Source organism: Entelurus aequoreus, linkage group LG09, assembly GCF_033978785.1.
Source record: "Entelurus aequoreus isolate RoL-2023_Sb linkage group LG09, RoL_Eaeq_v1.1, whole genome shotgun sequence".
Classification (NCBI taxonomy): domain Eukaryota; kingdom Metazoa; phylum Chordata; class Actinopteri; order Syngnathiformes; family Syngnathidae; genus Entelurus; species Entelurus aequoreus.
In genome coordinates, this window is record NC_084739.1 from 50,048,600 (window position 1) to 50,072,211 (window position 23,612).

Sequence of the window (23,612 nt, forward strand, 5' to 3'; positions counted from 1 at the left end):
ATAATAATAATAATAAAAAAATAATTTAAAAAAAATAAAAAAATCGATTTTTAAAAAATGAGAATCGATTCTGAATCGCACAACGTGAGAATCGCGATTCGAATTCGAATCGATTTTTTCCCACACCCCTAATATATATATATATATATATATATATGTATATATATATATATACGTATATATATATATATATATACATATATACATATATATATATATATATATATATATATATATATATATACATATATACATATATATATATATATATATATATATATATATATATATATATATATATATATATATATATATATATATATATATATATATATATATACATAACCTACTCCCAACCCATTTATGTATGTATGTAAAATATTAAAACACTCGGGTGAGTGAACTAACCGAGTAGGGAAGGAGGGGTCATAGACAAAGTTGAGCAGTTCATGTGGATATCCAATGGACACGAGACGCTGCACTGTCAAGTCGAAGCCAAGTGACTCATATTCAGGAGATTTATACACTTTAAAGAACACAAAAAGAGGTAAGTGGTACAATATACAGAAAGCGTACATGCAGCCTCATGCTAAACTTACCTGCTAGAGTGTAATCCATATCAAAACCAAAACACTTGATCTTCTCCATTGCTAAACTTCGGTTGACAAAAACTCTGAAATGGCAAAACAATGTTTCCTTTCGGGATGAGCATGAGTAAATGTACATGATCAGGTTAAAAATAGGCATGTATTAACAATACTATATATGAAGTTTATTGGAACTAATGTCCTTTTCTGTTCTTCCAGGCAAATAAGGGTCATAGTTTCCAAATTTGTTAGTGTTCGGCCAATAAACAGCAACAGAAAGTGACATGTCAAGAACGTCATTTATTACTATGTGTCAAGCTGGTTCTAACCTAAAAGTAAGTTTTATATTGTACATGAGTGGTTCTTTACTTGTACTTGTTGTGACAATTTCAGCATTTTAAGTACATTTAATTTGAAGTAAGAAACGAGATGGTCCAATTTTACTTTTTCATAATATTTGATACCTTGCTTTGCGACATATTTTCTTAGATTGGTAACTGAATGGCTTTGTATTCCAAGTGAAAAGTAAAAGATGGTTCCTTGTCTGATACATGATGTAATATAGTTAGACAGATATTATATTTTGTACAGCAATGCCTTGGCTTAAAAATGCCCCAGCTAACAAATCTTATTGAATACAAGCTGTCTCCAAGCTGTTACGTTTTGTTACGTGAGCAAAAATTCATGTTAAAAGCCTCCCCAACACTAGTTGGCGTAGTGAAAGTCACAATGAACAAGCGATGCAATGGTACTCGTCCAGAGCAGTAAAAGCCCCTCCCCACGACGTAATGTCAAATCACCAGTGAGCCTCTTCACCCTTACAAAGTTGTAAGTGGAGCCCAGAAGAAACAAAAACAAAGAATGACGGCCAGTACTGGCATATCAATCAATCAAAGTTTACTTATATAGCCCTTAATCACAAATGTCTCAAAGGGCTGCACAAGCCAAGACATCCTCGGCTCAGATCCCACGTAGAAGTTTAAAGACAACATTTTTAGAACCAGCGACTTCATTCCAAATGCAATTCGCTGCTGGCGCTTATTGCGCTGTGTGGATAAATTCTGCCCACAATGAGGACTTGTAGGCACAGAATGTTTTTAAGTCATGGGTGTCAAACTCTGGCCCGCTGGCCAAATTTTAATTCATTGTTATTTTATTTTCAAATGTATTAGCCTGTGGAAAAAGTTAATGTTGATATTTACCTCAGAAGGCTGCAAATACAAAAGAGGCATTCAATTTTTATTTAAATTGTATTTGATATGCCATTGATATTTTTTAATTATTATTATTATTATTATTTGAAACTGGATTTTGCATGTCACTATAAAGTTATATAAGCCTTGCTTGTTCAATATTCAATGCAAAACTTGTTTGGGTCCCTATTAAAAGGTTAATTTGTTAAACCTTGGCCCGCGGCTTTGTTCAGTTTTAAATTTTGGCCCACTCTGTATTTGAGTTTGACACCCCTGTTTTAAGTGAACAACTGGGACAGACTGGGAGAATAAACTTACCCCGTAAGTTAATCAGAAGGAAATTCAATTTTTTTACATCAAAATATTTTTGAATCACAGTTTTTTATGTATCTGTTTGCTTTGATTCCTTCAGCTATAGTATGAAGTAAACATTTTTACAGCCACTTTTTGTTCAAATGATGGGTAAAAACGTATTGTTCCAAATGATCATGAAACTTTTTTTTATTAGTTACTCTCATCAAATTATTAAGCAACATAATATAAATCAGAGCTTTTTTCTTTTCGATCTAAATGGTTAATCGTTGCAGCCCGACTGATGTATACAAGTAATTAGGCATAAAGGCAATGTACCACTTGAAAGTGTTGTTTAGTGACTAATAGTTAAATTGAAAGAAAAGTCTTAAATTATTCACTACACCGGTGATACTTTAACAAGCAAAATAAAGAAAGAATATAAGTAAAGAACTTCCAGAGGACAAAAGTTGTTCTCTTCACACCAAAAAAGCAAAAATCTATGGCCCAAAAAGCAAGGTACGGACAGACATTTAGGTTACCTACACCGTTGCACCCCTACAGTGAACCCTGTAACCCCTGTAAGATCAAATCAACGTATGGAGTCTCTTTCACGAGGAGAACGAAATACCTTTGTTTTTCCAACCATGTAGTGAGTGTGAAATTTCAACTATTCCCCTAAAATACGCACTGAGGCTATAAATACCTCTACTAATTGTAATTTAAAACATTTGTATGCACGTACAACACTTAAGACCTTCAGCATATCTGTATGTGGAATTAAATTATGGAATGGATTAAGCAAAGCAATCAAACAATGTACTAATATGATCCACTTCAAGAAACTCTTCAAACTTAAAGTGTTTACAAAGTACAAAGAAGGAGAACCATGATAAACATTCTGAATTTATTTCATCCATCCATTCATTTTTAAAATAATCTTACTCATCTCACCATATTAAATGTAACTTACTTCACCGAGTATTATTGATTTATTTATATATATATATTATTTATATTGTGAATAAATTGAGAACAGGAAGTGAACAAAACTTTTAGTAACTGTTATGTAAAAGAAAAGGGGTAGGATTAAATAAGCTCTGCTTCTTCCTACTCCTTTTCGAACATGTTGAAAAGAGAAACTGGAAATTGTGATGTATCATGTTGTATGCTTGCATGTTCGAAATAAACTCAAACTCAATTGAATAAACTAAGTAATAGATTACTCAATTACTAAAATAGTTGATAGTGGCACTTTTACACAAAGGCCTGGGAGGCCTGTGCCTCTGTAGACATGACCTCAGTGATCCCTTTAAAATACATGCATTTGTAAATTTCTTGTTCCCTATGTTTACTGTACATTTTCCTACATATGTCAGCAAATTCCAGTACAGCCCAAGGTGTAAATATTTACCACATTGATGTAAATCAGTAGACAGACCAAACTGGTATTTTCTTCTTCCACCTTCTTCCATGTTTGCAACTTTTTAATTTTTTTTTGTAATACCGGTATGTCCTGTCCAGCCACCCAGGTAGATGTCCATATCTGCTGTAAAATGTGTTTTACAAAAGAGAAGTGTGGGATACTTATCTTGTTGCCTTGTTTGTATTTGACTTTATTAAATGGATATATTTAGTGTTTGGTGCAGACCAACAGGGGATAGATCGAAGAAGAAAAAAAGGAGACAGAGGAGGAAATTGCAGGGACAAAAAGGGGATAAGACAGAGACACCAACAACAAAAGCAAAAACCACAACAACAGAACAACATCAGCAAATGCGATATATACAAATATGACACCAAAAATGATAAAAAAGAACCAGTTTATGAAGTAGATAGTAATAACACAGAAAGGACAATGAACATTATTGTACTACAAATGGAGCAGTACAAATACCAATAGAAATAACACTATTGATAATGAATAATAATAATTACCTCTATTATCAACATTACAATTGCTTCAATTGCAACAATACATAACTGTAATGAATACTTGAATTACAAAAGAAAGCAGACAAAGAGGGGGGAAGAAAGAGGAGTGGACTATACTAACCTTATATATTGTCAACATAAAAATAGGTTACGCTTTTGCATTTGTATCCATCCATCCATCCATTTTCTACCGCTTATTCCTTTCGGGGTCGCGGGGGGCGCTGGAGCCTATCTCAGCTACAATCGGGCGGAAGGCAGGGTACACCCTGGACAAGTCGCCACCTCATCGCAGGGCCAACACAGATAGACAGACAACATTCACACTCACATTCACACACTAGGGCCAATTTAGTGTTGCCAATCAACCTATCCCCAGGTGCATGTTTTTGGAGGTGGGAGGAAGCCGGAGTACCCGGAGGTATGTACAATAAATATGTATGTTTGTACAGTGAATGTGCATGTGGATATATGTACTGTGTGTGTATGTATATGTGCGTTTGCACCTATGTATGCGCTTATGTACCAAAGTATGTGCATATGTATGTATGAATGTACGTATGAATGATTGTATGTATGAATATACGTCTGTCTGTATTTATGTATGTTCTATATATCTGTCTCCCAGTGTGTGCGGGAGCCAAAGTACGACCCCAGCCACCAAGAAAGCTCAACCCAAAACAGCAGGTGTGTTGCTCAGGGAACATGACTTCATCATGTCTTTTGTATTTGTCGTCGTGTTATTTTTTTGTCTGAGAGTAACCCTGGCGATCAAAGCTTGTTCAATACATGTAGCTAAATTTGACTAGTAGAGGGCGATAACGCTGCACCTTAGGTTTAGTCACAGACCCATACATTGTTTCCAATGTTTGATGTGAATGTTGATTATTTCTATATGCGTAAACATCTGTAGTTTATTGTGTGAATGTATTAAAACAAAACCTTCTATTTATTTATGTAAAACACAATGGACATTATTTATGTAAAATATATATGGCTATGCTGCGGCTCGCTAATGCTCTTGGGAGTGTAGAGCGATTTGGCAAAAAACACCCGTCATTTCTGTCAATTTCATGGCTGGCTTAAAGCGTGAACACTCTGTGATCACATACGACCGACAGACAATTCTGGATGTGGATGGATCAGGTCGTTATAGACTGAAAGATGCATGTACGGTGGACCTCCTCGCTAGCATGGGAATACTTCGCGGGCTACATCGAGCGGCCTTTGTAGCAGCGGAGTCAAGTACTAGCGGTGACCGCCAATGGAGACGACGTAAGCGGTGCGAGCGGAAGCAGAAGCGGGGATGCCGAGCGGGGCTAACAACAAAGAGAAAACCTAACCAAAGAAGCGTGGAGTCTCCGGGTAAGAAGCCATTTAAACTAGAACTAGCCGGCGTCAGGCTGGATAATGCCTGCACACATAGCAATTCTCTTAGAATAAAACACAACTCACATAATGTTTTTCTTTTGTGACCGTGTCAGAGGCAGACATACATTGTACTGAGGTAGCTAACTATGATGCGTTCAGTTTATCGCAACATCAAGCAAACAATCTGAATATCCCCGTCGTATCAATTCCTAGATATGGTCGAAACTATTTAAAGTGCAATACGCATAATAAACGCAACATTATTAATATTGCTACTTCGGATAATTTCAACAAAAAATCCTCAAAACAGCCCACTACCTATAATATGGGCTTTTTAAACATAAGATCATTATCTTCCAAAACGTTATTAGTTAATGAAGTCATTAGAGACAACAAACTTGACGTCGTTGGTCTCGCTGAGACCTGGCTCAAACCAGACGATTTTTTTGCGCTAAATGAGGCATCTCCTCCTAACTATACCAATACACATGTTGCTCGCCCTCTTAAAAGGGGAGGGGGTGTCGCACTAATATACAATGAAAACTATAATCTTACACCTAACCTAAATAATAAATATAACTCAATTGAGGTGCTCACTTTGAGGTTTGTCACACCGCTGCCTCTCCACCTGGCTGTTATCTACCGCCCCCTTGGGCCCTATTCGGACTTCATCAGTGAATTGTCAGAGTTTGTTGCTGATCTAGTGACGCACGCCGACAATATAATCATAACGGGGGACTTTAATATCCATATGAATACCCCATCGGACCCTCCATGCGTGGCGCTCCAGACTATAATTGATAGCTGTGGTCTTACACAAATAATAAATGAACCCACGCATCGCAACGGTAATACGATAGATCTGGTGCTTGTCAGGGGTGTCACCACCTCTAAAGTTACGATACTCCCGTACACTAAAGTAATGTCCGAACATTACCTTATAAAATTCGAAGTTCTGACCCATTGTCAACAAACTAATAATAATAATAATAACTACTATAGCAGCCGCAACATTAATGCTGCCACAACGACGACTCTTACTGACCTACTTCCTTCGGTAATGGCACCATTCCCAAATTATGTGGGCTCTATTGATAACCTCACTAACAACTTTAATGACGCCCTGCGCGACACCATTGATAGTGTAGCACCGCTAAAGCTAAAAAGGGCCCCTAAAAGGCGTACCCCATGGTTTACAGAAGAAACTAAAGCCCAGAAATTATCATGTGGAAAGCTGGAACTCAAATGGCGTGCGACTAAACTTGAGGTTTTCCATCAAGCATGGTGTGATAGTTTAATAACTTATAAACGCATGCTTACCTCAGCTAAAGCTAAATATTACTCAAATCTCATCCACCTCAACAAAAATGATCCTAAATTTCTGTTCAGTACGGTAGCATCGCTAACCCAACAAGGGACTCCTCCCAGTAGCTCCACCTACTCAGCAGATGACTTTATGAATTTCTTTAATAAGAAAATTGAAGTCATTAGAAAAGAGATTAAAGACAATGCATCTCAGCTACAACTGGGTTCTATTAACACAAATACGACTGTATATACGACGGATACCGCCCTCCAAAATAGTTTCTCTCTCTTTGATGAAATAACATTGGAGGAATTGTCAAAATGTGTAAATGGGACAAAACAAACAACATGTTTACTTGACCCAATTCCTGGGAAACTTATCAAGGAGCTTTTTGAATTATTAGGTCCATCAGTGTTAAATATTATAAACTTATCACTTTCCTCTGGCACTGTTCCCCTAGCATTCAAAAAAGCGGTTATTCATCCTCTACTCAAAAGACCTAACCTCGATCCTGACCTCATGGTAAACTACCGGCCGGTGTCCCACCTTCCGTTTATCTCGAAAATCCTTGAAAAAGTTGTCGCACAGCAGCTAAATGAACACTTAGCGTCTAACAATCTCTGTGAACCTTTTCAGTCCGGTTTCAGGGCAAATCACTCTACGGAGACAGCCCTCGCAAAAATGACTAATGATCTATTGCTAACGATGGATTCTGATGCTTCATCTATGTTGCTGCTTCTTGATCTTAGCGCCGCTTTCGATACTGTTGATCATAATATTTTATTAGAGCGTATCAAAACGCGTATTGGGATGACAGACTTAGCCTTGTCTTGGTTTAACTCTTATCTTACTGACAGGATGCAGTGTGTCTCCCATAACAATGTGACCTCGGACTATGTTAAGGTAACGTGCGGAGTTCCCCAGGGTTCGGTTCTTGGCCCTGCACTCTTTAGTATTTACATGCTGCCGCTAGGTGACATCATACGCAAATACGGTGTTAGCTTTCACTGTTATGCTGATGACACCCAACTCTACATGCCCCTAAAGCTGACCAACACGCCGGATTGTAGTCAGCATGTCTTAATGAAATTAAACAATGGATGTCCGCTAACTTTTTGCAACTCAACGCTAAGAAAACGGAAATGCTGATTATCGGTCCTGCTCAACACCGACATCTATTTAATAATACCACCTTAACATTTGACAACCAAACAATTAAACAAGGCGACTCGGTAAAGAATCTGGGTATTATCTTCGACCCAACTCTCTCGTTTGAGTCACACATTAAGAGTGTTACTAAAACGGCCTTCTTTCATCTCCGTAATATCGCTAAAATTCGTTCCATTTTGTCCACAAGCGATGCTGAGATCATTATCCATGCGTTCGTTACATCTCGTCTCGATTACTGTAACGTTTTGTTTTCGGGCCTCCCTATGTCTAGCATTAAAAGATTACAGATGGTACAAAATGCGGCTGCTAGACTTTTGACAAAAACAAGAAAGTTTGATCATATTACGCTCACCTGCACTGGCTTCCTGTGCACCTAAGATGCGACTTTAAGGTTTTACTACTTCCGTATAAAATACTACACGGTCAAGCTCCTGCCTATCTTGACGATTGTATTGTACCATATGTCCCGGCAAGAAATCTGCGTTCAAAGAACTCCGGCTTATTAGTGATTCCCAGAGCCCCAAAAAAGTCTGCGGGCTATAGAGCGTTTTCTATTCGGGCTCCAATACTATGGAATGCCCTCCCGGTAAAAGATAGAGATGCTACCTCAGTAGAAGCATTTAAGTCTCATCTTAAAACTCATTTGTATACTCTAGCCTTTAAATAGACTCCCTTTTTAGACCAGTTGATCTGCCGTTTCTTTTCTTTTCTTTTCTACTCTGCTCCCAACCCGGGGTGGACCGCTAGCCTGTCCATCAGATGGGGACATCTCTACGCTGCTGACCCGTCTCCACTCGGGATGGTTCCTGCTGGCCCCACCATGGACTGGACTTTCGCTGATGTTGGACTTTCACAATATTATGTCAGACCCACTCGACATCCATTGCTTTCGGTCTCCCCTAGAGGGGGGGGTTACCCACATATGCGGTCCTCTCCAAGGTTTCTCATAGTCATTCACATTGACGTCCCACTGGGGTGAGTTTTCCTTGCCCGTATGTGGGCTCTGTACCGAGGATGTCGTTGTGGCTTGTACAGCTCTTTGAGACACTTGTGATTTAGGGCTATATGAATAAACATTGATTGATTGATTGATTGATAATTGACGTAAAACTTTTGTAATGTTTATTTCATGTTTATATTTTGAGTCTTACAAACTTAAATGAAGGAAGAAGTATAAATAAAACTGAGGCAGGAAAACAATTCAAAAGAAGGAACATCAATCCTCAACAAAACTTCTGGAGTTTCTGTTTATTCATGTTGTTAAAGGCCTACTGAAACCCACTACTACCGACCACGCAGTCTGATAGTTTATATATCAATGATGAAATCTTAACATCGCAACACATGCCAATATGGCCGGGTTAACTTATAAAGTGCAATTTTAAATTTCCCGCGAAACTTCCGGTTGAAAACGTCTATGTATGATGACGTATGCGCGTGACGTCAATCGTTGAAACGGAAGTATTCGGACACCATTGTATCCAATACAAAAAGCTCTGTTTTCATCGCAAAATTCCACAGTATTCTGGACATCTGTGTTGGTGAATCTTTTGCAATGTGTTTAATGAACAATGAAGACTGCAAAGAAGAAAGCTGTAGGTGGGATCGGTGTATTAGCGGCTGGCTGCAGCAACACAACCAGGAGGACTTTGACTTGGATAGCAGACGCGCTATCCGACGCTAGCTGCCGACCGCATCGATGATCGGGTGAAGTTCTTCGTCGCTCCGTCGATCGCTGGAACGCAGGTGAGCACGGGTGTTGATGAGCAGATGAGGGCTGGCTGGCGTAGGTGGATAGCTAATGTTTTTAGCATAGCTCTGTGAGGTCCCGTAGCTAAGTTAGCTTCAATGGCCTCGTTAGCAACAGCATTGTTAAGCTTCGCCAGGCTGGAAAGCATTAACTGTGTAGTTACAGGTCCATCGTTTAATAGTATTGTTGATTTTCTGTCTATCCTTCCAGTCAGGGGTTTATTTCTTTTGTTTCTATCTGCATTTAAGCACGATGCTATCACGTTAGCTCCGTAGCTAAAGTGCTTCACCGATGTATTGTCGTGGAGATAAAAGTCACTGTGAATGTCCATTTTGTGTTCTCGACTCTCATTTTCAAGAGGATATAGTATCCGAGGTGGTTTAAAATACAAATCCGTGATCCACAATAGAAAAAGGAGAGAGTGTGGAATCCAATGAACCCTTGTGCCTAAGTTACGGTCAGAGCGAAAAAAGATACGTCCTGCACTGCACTCTAGTCCTTCACTCTCACGTTCCTCATCCACAAATCTTTCATCCTCGCTCAAATTAATGGGGTAATCGTCGCTTTCTCGGTCCGAATCGCTCTCGCTGCTGGTGTAAACAATGGGGAAATGTGAGGAGCCCTTCAACCTGTGACGTCACACTACTTCCGGTACAGGCAAGGCTTTTTTATCAGCGACCAAAACTTTATCGTCTATGTTCTCTACTAAATCCTTTCAGCAAAAATATGGCAATATCGCGAAATGATCAAGTATGACACATAGAATGGATCTGCTATCCCCGTTTGAATAAAAAAAATTCATTTCAGTAGGCCTTTAACTATCTGTCTAGCTGTACACACTGGAAACAAGTAGAAAGGGCAGAATAATGATTTTTAGTGACAGTGCAGTGTGAAATCCGATGTGTTTACTTCGTAATTAAGTAAACGCAGTTTCCAAAGGAATATAATCTGCGGAAGCACTTTCTGACGAAACATCCGCATTTCAACGGAATTTCTAAGTCTTGAAACTGCGGCTCTCTTCATGATGTAGTTGAATAGCCGTAGACAGACGTATCAGGCCGAGGACAAGGTACTGGAGAAGCAGGAGACAACCAGCCTCCAAGACCACGCCCAGCCCAGAGGGGCCCAGAGACTCCCCGCAGCCGGACGGGAAGACCACCCCGCCCTTCACAAGCCTAAACCCCCTCAGGAGAGCATCGCGGAGAGTAAAAATCCCCCAGAATGTCTACTGTGTAGTTAAAATTGTGTTGTTAATTTTAGGAGGTCAGCCATCACAAGTGAGCTCCAGTCCCTATTGATGCGTGTACCGCATGTAGCGTGAGGGAGATATGTATGCAAGTGGAGACTAATGATGCAATTAAGATTGGAGGACGTTAGGGGCATGGTGGGTCCCTCCCATGCAGACGCCCCTAAACCCTAAGTGTCTAATGTGTAGTTAAGATTGAAGGATGGACGAAGAGAGGGAAAGTCAGAAGGACTGGAGCCCTATTGAGTCATTCTCATCCCCCTGTCACGCATTCGAGCAACCCGATCCCTCAAAGTCCTGTAGGTGTGTATGCTATACGTAGAAGGAGCAAGGAGCCCACGCATAGCCCCCATAGCCCTCCCAGCCATACAGGAGGCAACCGAGACATATGGTTTGGAAGCCATCCCCCACAATCCAGGAACCCGCAAGCGTCCTGAGGCAAGCAGAATCCAGCATCAAAGCAAAAACCACAACCAAAAGCAACAAAACAGGCCCCGTCTGGGGGTGGGGGGAACCCTCAAATATACACAACCAAAACAAAAAACAAAAAGGCCAAACATAGTAACCGCAACCAAAACAATCACGGGCATCACCATCACCGCGGCAACGCTCAATGCGCCCAAAAAGTACCCACGCATAAGCCAAAATCCCCCAACCAAGCTTCATTTCTACTAACAACCAAAAACAAATAGCCACACAATATACTGTCCCGGCAGAGGAAACACCAAACACTGCTCCCTCCCCACATGAGCCACACCTCCCCCATGCGCGTGTCTATCCTCCCCCACGTTGATACGCAAACACTCTACAACATTCCCGATCAAATGCAAACCAGGCAAAAAGCCGCCCAACCCATGCGAGGTCATGCGAGTCCACCCCCCGCCAAATGGAGCTTGCGCCTGACCGCCCCAACTCGACCGCCCCAAACCGACCGCCCCAACCCGACCGCCCCAACCCGACTCTGCAGAGTGCACACCGACAACCCCGCGCAAGAACTGGAGAGTCCCGCGAACACCGCATCCCAGCTGCCCAGACAGCAATGAGTTCACACAATTACGGACCTGGGAACGACGCCTCCCAACGGGGAAAAACGCCAACGCATTCCGCCCACATGCCAGCACCAAAGCCATCCAGCAAGCCAACGCCAGCCGGCCCCCACAATTCCGTCAACGCCCAGCCACCAACCATGGTTCCCCGATCACTCCAATTCAACAACGCAAAAGAAACCGCCATTGTTACAGTTTTCAAATAAAAAATTGTGTATAATTACACTACCAGCAAGCTTATGTTACCATTTAATCAACAACATCTATCTTTTTCACAATTATTAATTATATTTCAAAACCCAAAAACAGTGAGGTTGGCACGTTGTGTAATACGTAAATAAAAATGTGCAAATCCTTTTCAACTTATATTCAATTGAATAGACTGCAAAGACAAGATATTTAATGTTCAAACTGAGAAACAAAATTTTTTTTTTTGCAAATAGTCATTGACTTAGAATTGAATGGCAGCAACACATTGCAAAAAAGCTGGCACAGGGGCATTTTTACCACTGTGTTACATGGCCTTTCCTTTTCACAACACTCAGTAAACATTTGGGAACTGAGGAGACCAATTTTTGAAACTTTTCAGGTGGAATTCTTTCCCATTCTTGCTTGATGTACAGCTTAAGTTGTTCAACAGTCCTGAATCTCAGTTGTCGTATTTTACGCTTCATAATGCGCCACACATTTTCAATGGGGGACAGGTCTGGACAGTATAGGCCAGTATAGTATCCGCACTCTTTTACTATGAAGCCACGCTGTTGTAACACCGTGGCTTGGGATTGTCTTGTTGAAATAAGCAGGGGCGACCATGATAACGTTGCTTGGATGACAACATATGTTGCTCCAAAACCTGTATGTACCTTTCAGCATTAATGGCGCCTTCACAGATGTGTAAGTTACCCATGTCTTGGGCACTAATACACCCCCATACCATCACAGATGCTGGCTTTTCAACTTTGCGCCTATAACAATCCGGATGGTTCTTTTCCTCTTTGGTCCGGAGGACACGACGTCCACAGTTTCCAAAAACGATTTGAAATGTGGACTCGTCAGACCACAGAACACTTTTCCACTTTGTATCAGTCCATCTTAGATGAGCTCAGGCCCAGCGAAGCCGACGGCGTTTCTGGGTGTTGTTGATAAACGGTTTTCGCCTTGCATAGGAGAGTTTTAACTTGCACTTACAGATGTAGCGACCAACTGTAGTTACTGACAGTGGGTTTCTGAAGTGTTCCTGAGCCCATGTGGTGATATCCTTTACACACTGATGTCGTATGTGATGCAGTACAGCCTGAGGGATCGAAGGTCACGGGCTTAGCTGCTTACGTGCAGTGATTTCTCTAGATTCTCTGAACCCTTTGATGATATTACGGACCGTAGATGGTGAAATCCCTAAATTCCTTGCACTAGCTGGTTGAGAAAGGTTTTTCTTAAACTGTTCAACAATTTGCTCACGCATTTGTTGACAAAGTGGTGACCCTCGCCCCATCCTTGTTTGTGAATGACTGAGCATTTCATAGAATCTACTTTTATACCCAATCATGGCACCCACCTATTCCCAATTTGCCTGTTCACCTGTGGAATGTTCCAAATAAGTGTTTGATGAGCATTCCTTAACTTTATCAGAATTTATTGCCACCTTTCCCAACTTCTTTGTCACGTGTTGCTGGCATCAAATTCTAAAGTTAATGATTATCAGTTTGAACATCAAATATGTTGTCTTTGTAGCATATTCAACTGAATATGGGTTGAAAATGATTTGCAAATCATTGTATTCCGTTTATATTTACATCTAACACAATTTCCTAACTCATATGGAAACGGGGTTTGTATTTGCAGTCTATTCAATTGAATATAGGTTGAAAAAGATTTGAAAATCATTGTATTCTGTTTTTATTTACAATTTACACAACGTGAGAACTTCACTGGTTTTGGGGTTTGTAGAAAAATTGCGGGGGGGTGTATATTGTAGCATCCCGGAAGAGTTAGTGCTGCAAGGGGTTCTAGATATTTGTTCTGTTGTGTTTATGTTGTGTTACGGTGCGGCTGTTCTCCCGAAATGTGTTTGTCATTCTCGTTTAGTGTGGGTTCACAGTGTGGCGCATATTTGTAACAGTGTTAAAGTTGTTTATACATCCACCCTCAGCGTGACCTGTATGGCTGTTGACCAAGTATGACTTGCATTCACTTGTGTGTGTGAAAAGCCTTAGATATGATGTGATTGGGCCGGCACGCAAAGGCAGTGCCTTTAAGGTTTATTGGTGCTCTGTACTTCTCCCTACGTCCGTGTACCACTCCGTACAGTGGCGTTTTAAAAAAAGTCATAAGTTTTACTTTTTGAAACCGATACCGATAATTTTGGATATTACATTTTAAAGCATTTATCGGCCAATAATATAGGCAGTCCGATATTATCGGACATCTCTAGTTTTTATACAAAGCCTCACCAAAATTCAACTGTGGACTCAACTGTATACAGTCTAGTGGGGCGTACATGAATAGGAAAAATCACATTATTGTACCCTGAGGATGTGTTAATATCATGTGTATCTGATTTAAAGTAAAATAAATTGTATATATTTGCAATATCATTTGTTGCTAAGTTTTATTGTGCCCATCTGGTTAAACACTGGCCCCTCCTTGGTCCCCCCCAATAAAATGTGTCTAGAAACAATTGTGATAGCAGATGACACAATTATTAAAATAACTGATAGCTGCAGCCCTAACGTAGAGAGTTTAATCTGACAGATTAATTTGCTTGGAAAACTAAAAACTACTTTTAAAAGCTTATAAACTGTGTTATGTTTTGGGCTCCACACTATACTTTATGTATTAGAAAAAGGGGACCAAAAGGCTCTTTTGATAGTAAAGGTTGCAATGCCTGAGGTAGACAAAAGCAGAGTGAAGCGAATGCTAATGCTGAAGCTATATCAGTTGGATGTGTTGGTGTTAAACACTGACATGTATTCTTTATGTATTGTTATTTAAAGTATAAATGGAGCAAAATCTGACCCTCCTGAGTTCATAATTTCCTGAGAGGATGACTTTGAATGTGTTCAGTGTGTGAAGCTTCTAAGCCTTTGACTTTTTCTGTAAAACGCAGGTCACTTTGTTTATGAATCATCTTGTTTTCTATTTTTTTTACTTACTTGAGTTCAAAAATGGACCTAATATAGTGTTTATTTACACCATACACACTTCACCAGGGGTTCTTAACCTTTTTGAGGCTGGGGCCCAGGGCCCACTCAAATATTAACACTGAATTAGCAATTGTACTCTTGATTGTGATCATATTAAATAATTATATCTAACCTACTTACAGTTTAACAGGATACACCTTGCCAAATGGTATTAAACCATGTGTTTTTTAGAAAGGAAGGAGCTTTATTGTCTTTGCGCAAGTACAACAGAACTTAATTTTCAGCACAAACTCGTTAAAGAGCAGACACATTTTACAGGGTTACAGAAAGGGAATGCTGATGGGGCGCCACTTACGGTGCCCCGTAAAAGGAGGGGAAAAAGGTTGAAGCGACGAAGGATGAGTAGAAAAAAAATTCAATCGGAGTCTGGGGTGAGGAAAACAAACTCAATAGCACTGCACATATACATATCACGACATACAACTCGAGACTTGCAATGAAGGGGGAGGGGCGGGCATCCAGCCTGAAGCTGATATTTAACTCCTTCGGCAAAGTAGGCTAGTACACCGTGCAAAACGTAAACAGGATGTGACGTCTGGGGCCCGCTTCTTCAAAATGGCAACAGGAAGAGTTGTCATCAAAATGGCAGCCCACTTAAGAGTATCCGGCGGCAAACAAAATAATTAGAACAATTTTAAAATGAATGAAATGACCGTACACAGACATTGGTCGCATACCAAGACATATTTGGCTCGATTTCAACGTTCGTAGACCGAAAAGAACGCAAATAGATAGTGAATCGAGGTTCCACTGTACTAATCAAATAGACTACAAAAGAAGGGACAAAATACATCTACATATACACACAGTGCTAAAATAAATACATTATAACTAAATTATTTAAAAAAATGTAAAATCTCCATTTTTCATAAAATTACTATAAATAAGATTGAAGGGCAAATGAAAATACAATTTCACCACTTTAGTCATTTTTTGTGCTTAGGAACCTCTTAGGACTTTAGCTGTGGACTTCTTCTGTTGTTTAATATTGTCATTACTGCCACAAGTGGTGGAATAGTGTATTAGAACTGAGTACCGCTGTGGCTCATACGGACCACAGCTGAGAAACAGACATTTTTGGCGGCCCTCTAGGGGGGGCTAGCGGCCCAACAATGGTTAAAAAACACTGCTCTATAACCATTAGCCTGATTTGTATAAATAAAATGTAACTCATGAACAGTTTACTTTTTCAAACTAAAGCCACCAGGAAGTGAAAGTTCCCGGACGTTAAAAGGGGCTACATTAATTGACTTATACCTGTGATGTGCTTCACGTCGATACTTCTTGAGGGCAAGTCCATCCATGTTGGCTGGGAGCTCGGCACAGTTCTGCAGACGGTCACTCCAAGAAGTCATCATGTTCAACTATTCAAAGCGTTTCTGAAAAGAAAAGATTACTATTTAAAAGTTTCTCACAGACTCCAGGTCAGACTGAAGCATGCGTAAATAAAAAACCTGATTTTTGATTAATATTACAAAATCACATGCCTATAAGATTATATTATTTCAAGTCAAATTTGTGTGTGTTCATGTATTTTAAAAATCAGGTCATGCATGAAATTAAATGGTTTCTTTCTCTGGCACATTACTTGTGCAAAGCTGGACAGCCGATTAACATCTAGATAATAACAATAAAATGTTTTAATGATGTGTATGATATGTGTACATAGAAACAAAAATTAGATATTTACACGTTAAAATACAATATAACATTTTATTTATTTATTATTATTTAGATGTTAATCAGCTGTCCAGCTTTGCATATATTAGGGCTGTCAATGTTAACGCATGTGTTTAATCAAAGAAATTTATAACGTTATCATAAATTAATTATTATTGAAACTATGTTTTGACCGGCGCCTGAAGGCAGCGTGCATTGCAATGCACAGGCAGTGATCATGTCACACACCAATGATAGTTAGAGCAATGTGCTGTGCGCCCATTTTCGTTTAAAAATAAACCTTGATGGAACTTTAGATAAAACTGAGGTAAATAGGTCTCTAACTTCAGGTTCCTGGGGATCCAGATCGAGGAAGACCTGTCGTTGAGTATGAACACCTCAGTGACCATCAAAAAGGCACAGCAGAGACTTTACTTTCTGAGACTCCTCAAAAAGAACCACCTGTCACAAAAACTGCTTGTGTCCTTCTATCGCTGCTCAATAGAGAGTGTGCTGACATACTGCATGTGTGTATGGTATGCCAGCTGCACGGCGGCAGAGAGAAACACACTTCAGAGGGTCATAAAAACTGCCATGAAGATCACTGGCTGCTCTCTCCCCTCCCTAGATGAACTGTACAGTGCCAGGTGCCTCAAAAAGGCCCAAAACATCATAAGGGACCCATCTCACCCCGGACATAAACTTTTTGAACTGCTGCCCTCGGGCAGGAGATACAGGACAATAAAATGCCGGACAAACAGATTTAAGAACACTTTTTACCCGAGAGCAATAGTGTCGCTGAACACAAGACAATAATGACTGTGCATGTGAGCTGTGTGCTTGGTATTTTTATGTATTTTTATCTATGTTCTTATGTTTTTATGTGTTGTTATGAATTTGCACTAAATTAGATTTTGCTTACAATTTCGTTGTACAATGACAATAAAGATATATTATATTCTATTCTATTCTATTCTAGTTATTATTGCAGCGACAAAAGTTCTTATCATCGGCACACATCAAGTTTAAAATAGCATCTGAAAGCGAAACATTAACATGAGGATGGTGCCACTAGGATAAATGCTACTTAAATAGGGTTGCCAAACATCCCTTGAAAATTAATTGTCCCGTACAAAGGTTTGCGTTCCGTATCTAGCTGTCAATGGACGCACTTTGTCCAGTATTTTTATTAAGTGGCCAACAGAGATTATTTAGTTTTCATGTTCCCAGGTTGGTGCGCCCAGTAAAAGAAAAAGGTAAATCATGACGTCACACGCCAGTTTTGACTCGGCAGTTACGCCGCAGTCGCCAACACGCATTGACCAGGCATCTTGTCAGTGCAGCAGATAACTAAATTAAGTGTATAAAAGTTAAAATAGAAGTGTTCTGCTGTCTATGGTTGCAATAAGCGCAATATTTATGTGAGCGTATTTGTTTCAGCACTGAGTGCAGTTGGTCCGAGGTCGATCACACGTCATCATTTAATGAAGATATTACACATATGGTTTGCACCCTTCGGTAGAAGACAGGTATGTGGTCGCAAACTATTAGTGCCGTGTCATTTATTACGCTTTAATGAGCTATGAGTGTGTGTGCGGTGCTTTTATTTAATGATAAATTACACAATATAGCATAAAAACAATAACCTCACTGAAAGGAGATCTCCTTCATTAATAAAGCACAATTGAAATGTTGCCAGTCATATTAGTAAAACAAATATCTCACCTCTCTTTTTGTCACAGTACTTTTCATAGTGATGAAAGTCGGAGCCCTGCCCTATCATAAAGCTGCACACTGAATGTTTTAAGTCAAGCAGGACATACCCCTGTTAAATAAATATGTTTCTTTTTTATTAAGTTAAGCAGGAAATAGTTACATTTAAGACACACATAAATGTGCACTTAATTCTTACTGTACTTACTATCATTAAGTTTTGAGCAAATCAATGTACTGAATTTTACTGAACTCAGTAAAACATTTAGAAAATGATATTCTGATAACAAAATTGCCTTTGTATCCAAATATTAGGGTATTTTTTTAAAGAAATGGTTCATTATGCAAGCAAATAATAACCGATGACTAATCATGATTAAGCACAGAATTAGTGATTAATCTGATTAAAAAAACTAAAACGTCACAGTCCTAACATGTATATATATATATATATATATATATATATATATATATATATATATATATATATATATATATATATATATATATATATACACACATACATACATATATATGTATATATATATATATATATATATATATATATATATATATATATACATATATATATATATATATATATATATATATATATATATATATATATATATATATATATATATATATATATATATATATATGTATATATATATATATATATATATATATATATATATATATATATATATATACATACACACATATATATTAGGGGTGTAAAGGTACGTGTATTTGCAGAGGTGTGGACTCGAGTAACATGACTTGGACTCGAGTCGGACTCGAGTCATGAATTTGATGACTTTAGACTCGACTTGACAAAATGTAAAGAGACTTGCAACTCGATTTAGACTTTAACGTCAATGACTTGTGACTTCACTTGGACTTGAGCCTTTTGACTTGACATGACTTGCTACTTTCCCCAAAACCCAAAGATTAAAAAGTTATTCAGAAGCACTCCGTATCTTTCATTTTGTACTTGTCTATCTATCAGAGTGTTGTGTGTGTCAGCGTGTGTGCTCTCAGTACAGTAGCCTTTTAATTTAGTTCTACGTTGTTTTCGTCCCTAAGCACTCATCCAATCAAATTGCAGGAAAACCAACGAAGAAGAATTGTCAAAAGACGCGCCAGTGAGAAAAAAATATGCCAAAGTTGGTTTCGTACGGGTATAAAAACTACGACTTGGTCAACAAAAAACGAATTGCCGTATGCAAAACATGCAGTTCGAATATTACAGACGGAGACGCAACAACTTCCAACTTCGTTCGACATTTGAAGATGCACAAAGAAGGGTCAGTTTTGAATGTAAGATAAAGTTTATTGGCTAGGTATCGTGACTTTTATTTGCTGTGTAGTTAAATCAGTAAGGCTGTAAACTCACTGCTAACGTTATAACCATAGACATCTTATAAGGGTACACAGCATCGAGCGCTACTGCCTACTGGCGCATGACGAGACACGGGGCCGCCATCTTGGAGTGGTGATCCGCTCCACTCAGTGCAATTCATTTGGCAGGAGCAATGAACTGTCAGCGCATTTAATTCATCTTACCTCACTGAATACCACTGATTTTCACACGCTTTTTTGTCATACGTGTAGCTATAATAAAGGACACATGATTTGGCGTGTTTTATTATTCATAATTTGCTAAACAGTAATAGAATATTCTTATATGCTATAAGTGACCAGACGTCCGAGATCAAAACTGGGAATATAATCCCAGAGAAAGGGGAAAAAAACGGTCAGCTATTTTTAAATTGAAGAAACAATATGATTAGGTTATGTTACATACATGTTACCTAAACAATGTATTGATAAATTAGATATCTATATATCTTATAGACTGTATCTCTGTTCTGCAGCAGCAGAGAGTTTATTCTGTCTTGACACTTTGTATTGATATTTTGTATTACATTTTTCCCTTAAATGATAATGTTTACAGTGATTGTTTAATATGTATTTTTTATGTATGTCGCTTTGGATAAAAGCGTCTGCCAAATACTTAAACATAAACATATATAAACACCTGAAAGTCTTTATATCAGCTAAAACCACCAATCTGTTTCACTGGATTCAGAATACAACCAAATTTTGTTTTCCCCAACAATGTTAGTATTTGAATATTGTTACTTGAAGACGTATTCCTGGTTACAATTATACTGTTAAGAAAGTATTGTCTTATATTTTGCCTAAAATGAGAATGCATCATAATCCGTGGCGGCTGGTGAATTTTGTTTTAGGTGGGGCAGAAAGTTTGTAAACCAAACCCCTGTAGGGGCGTCATCCTCCCCCAGAAGATTTCTTTGCGATTTTCACATACAAATATTGAAGATCTTTGCTCCTTCTCAAGTCTGTGATAATATTCTTTTCACAAAATACAACCAATAGTACGTTAATGTTAAATCTTACTTGTGAAAAGTAATCCCCCGATTCCTATTTTCAACAGTCCGCTCATTTGAGCAGGAAAACACTGAACACCATCTTTGTTTTCTACCTGTCAACTGTCAGTTTAGGCTGCTCGCCGGCTCCTCATCACCACTTCAAGATGGCGGCCAAATTGCTCGCGTCACAGTCTACTTATAAGATGGCTATGGTTATAACGTCATTGCAAACACTGCAATCTGTTTCGTCCACTGCAGTTTGCTACCTTATTCATACTTTTTGTCAAGTGATTTTTTTAAGCAGGGGTTGCATGAGGACTTACACATAACGTTACGTTAGTCAATGTATCACACACAGTAACATAACATTTGACGGCGGTCAGCAGCACCGCGTATTTTAGCCACCTACAAAAAGACAAACATAGTCAAATAAAGGTCAGTTAAAATGTATACTATATTAAGAATATGTGTACATATTGCACAGGGCCCTGACATCTAAAAACTACAACTCTGATCATTGTTATGTTCATGTCTTTGTTATGTTTTTCATGTGTACACACACATCAACACACATACAGTATGAGACGAGATCAATGAGATAAGGTAAGAACAGGATAGAAACTGCTGTGGAACTAGTTAAAATGCAATATGCCATGGAAATACAATGTTAACACTTTTGTGCAAATAAGTACAGTTGTACTTGTTTTTTCAAATGTGTTTATTCTGTGAAGGAATGAGTTAAATGTTTAAAATGACTGGTTAATAGTGCTAATATTAAGTGCAATGCCAGCACTATTTTTTTTCCTGCTATTTCAAATGCACTTGTTTTAATAAATAAATACAGCGTTTGAAAAGCATACACAATTTGTGTAAAAATATTAGTCTGTGGTTTAAAAGGACTTGAAAGGACTCGAAACTCAAAATGCAGGACTTGGGAATTGACTTGAGACTTTCCAGTCTTAACTTTGGACTTGCCTGTCTTGACTCAGGACTTGACTCGAGACTTGAGGGCAAAGACTTGAGACTTACTTGTGATTTGCAAAACAATGACTTGGTCCCACCTCTGTGTATTTGTATCGAACCGTTTCGGTACGGGGGTTTCGGTTCGGTTTGGAGGTGTACCGAATGAGTTTCTAAGCTAAAGTCTTAACAAGCTGCTTTGCTTCTTCTGCCTCTGTCTCGGCACCCAGCATTGTCCCACCCACACAACCATCTGATTGGTTACACAAAAAGCGGTAACAGCCAATCAGCAGTGCGTATTCAGAGCGCATGTAGTCAGTGCTTCAGCGTCGAGCAGATAGGTGTTTAGCAGGTGAGAATAAGGCAGCAGACTCTCCCCAAATAAAAATAAACACCTCTCAGTCAACTACTAGTAACATCACTATGAGCACGTTGACCTTCTAGAAACTTAAACTGCAGCTCAGCTTGCTCGCAGTCCTGGCTTGAGGTGAAGGCTAATTAGCTTTTAGCGTAACGTTAGCTCATTTTGCGGTGTGTGTGTGTGTGCGTGTGTGTGTGCGTGTGTAGTCTCTCCTATTGCTATTGTACTATTATTTTCAGCTATAGTTACATTAATCATTAGAAATGCAGCAGCCTAGTTTTGAATGGCAGGGTCCCTGCTATCACATGTTGATAAAAATATAACATTTACATAATAAAAAATTAACTACAGGCTTCCCAAATGCTGTAATAAATTTAGCGAGTTGACTTGAAACTGTTTAATGTTGCACTTTTTATATGTAGAAGAAAAGTTTTGTCATTGTATTTAATCTGAGCAACAACTTGAGGCAGTTAATGTTGATTAACGTGGGCAGAATTATTATAGTGTTCCCAATGTTAAAAGGATAAAGCCATTGTTTACAAATTTGGTAAATACATAACCAAAAAATTTATATTTTGTTGCTTTCTTACTGTACCGAAAATGAACCGAACCGTGACCTCTGAACCGAGGTACGTACCGAACCGAAATTGTTGTGTACCGTTACACCCCTTATATATATATATATATATATATATATATATATATATATATATATATATATATATATATATATATATATATATATATATATATATATATATTTGACTTGACTTGGCTTGAAAACAGCTGAACTTTACAATGAATATCAAACAAACAAAGATAAAAAAAAATGAAAAGAACAGACAGTATTTTATATTAAAAAAAAACATTTTCAGGGGAACAGCAGCATGGAAACTATTAGCATTCTGGTATATGACTGTATTACTTATTTAATTAAATAGTGTCATTATACAGTTTAATTGCAGTATGCAGGGTGGAGTTTTTAAGTCTCTTTGTCTTGGCTTTGGGCTCGGGTTCAGCCAGCTTATGTTGGTTCCTCAGTGTCCTGGCAGTGCGGCTGCCTCGTGTTGGAGGTAGCAGGTCATGCAGAGGGTGTTGCTCATCATGCATATCCCTGACCAGCTTCACTGCAGCCTCCTCTCTCCTGGTCTGGAGTGATGGTAGGGGTTGTGAGATGTTTCCAGCTCTCCTGGTAATGATTTTACAGGCACGTTTCTGGACTCGTGTGTGTGTATATATATATATATATATATATATATATATATATATATATATATATATATATATATATATATATATATATATATATATATATATATATATATATATATTATACATACATAAACACTTAAATGTTTATGTATCTCAACATATATATAATTATTTTAGCTTTGTGTTGTAGTTGACAACGTGTGTTTAACATTA

General features: G+C 38.6%; 1 protein-coding gene across 2 annotated transcripts in view; it reads right to left on the bottom strand.

Annotated features, from left to right (window-relative positions):
• Positions 1 to 23,612, bottom strand: part of LOC133657492 (cytosolic purine 5'-nucleotidase-like) — a 139,534-nt gene that overhangs the window by 92,443 nt on the left and 23,479 nt on the right. For both annotated transcript variants that reach the window (XM_062058891.1, XM_062058889.1), the window contains exons 2-4: positions 16,353 to 16,474; positions 600 to 673; positions 409 to 526 (exon numbers count right to left, since the gene is read on the bottom strand). In XM_062058891.1, the coding sequence (XP_061914875.1) occupies positions 409 to 526; positions 600 to 673; positions 16,353 to 16,453 (293 nt within the window). In that variant the 5' untranslated portion in view covers positions 16,454 to 16,474. The remainder of the gene's footprint in view (positions 1 to 408; positions 527 to 599; positions 674 to 16,352; positions 16,475 to 23,612) is intronic.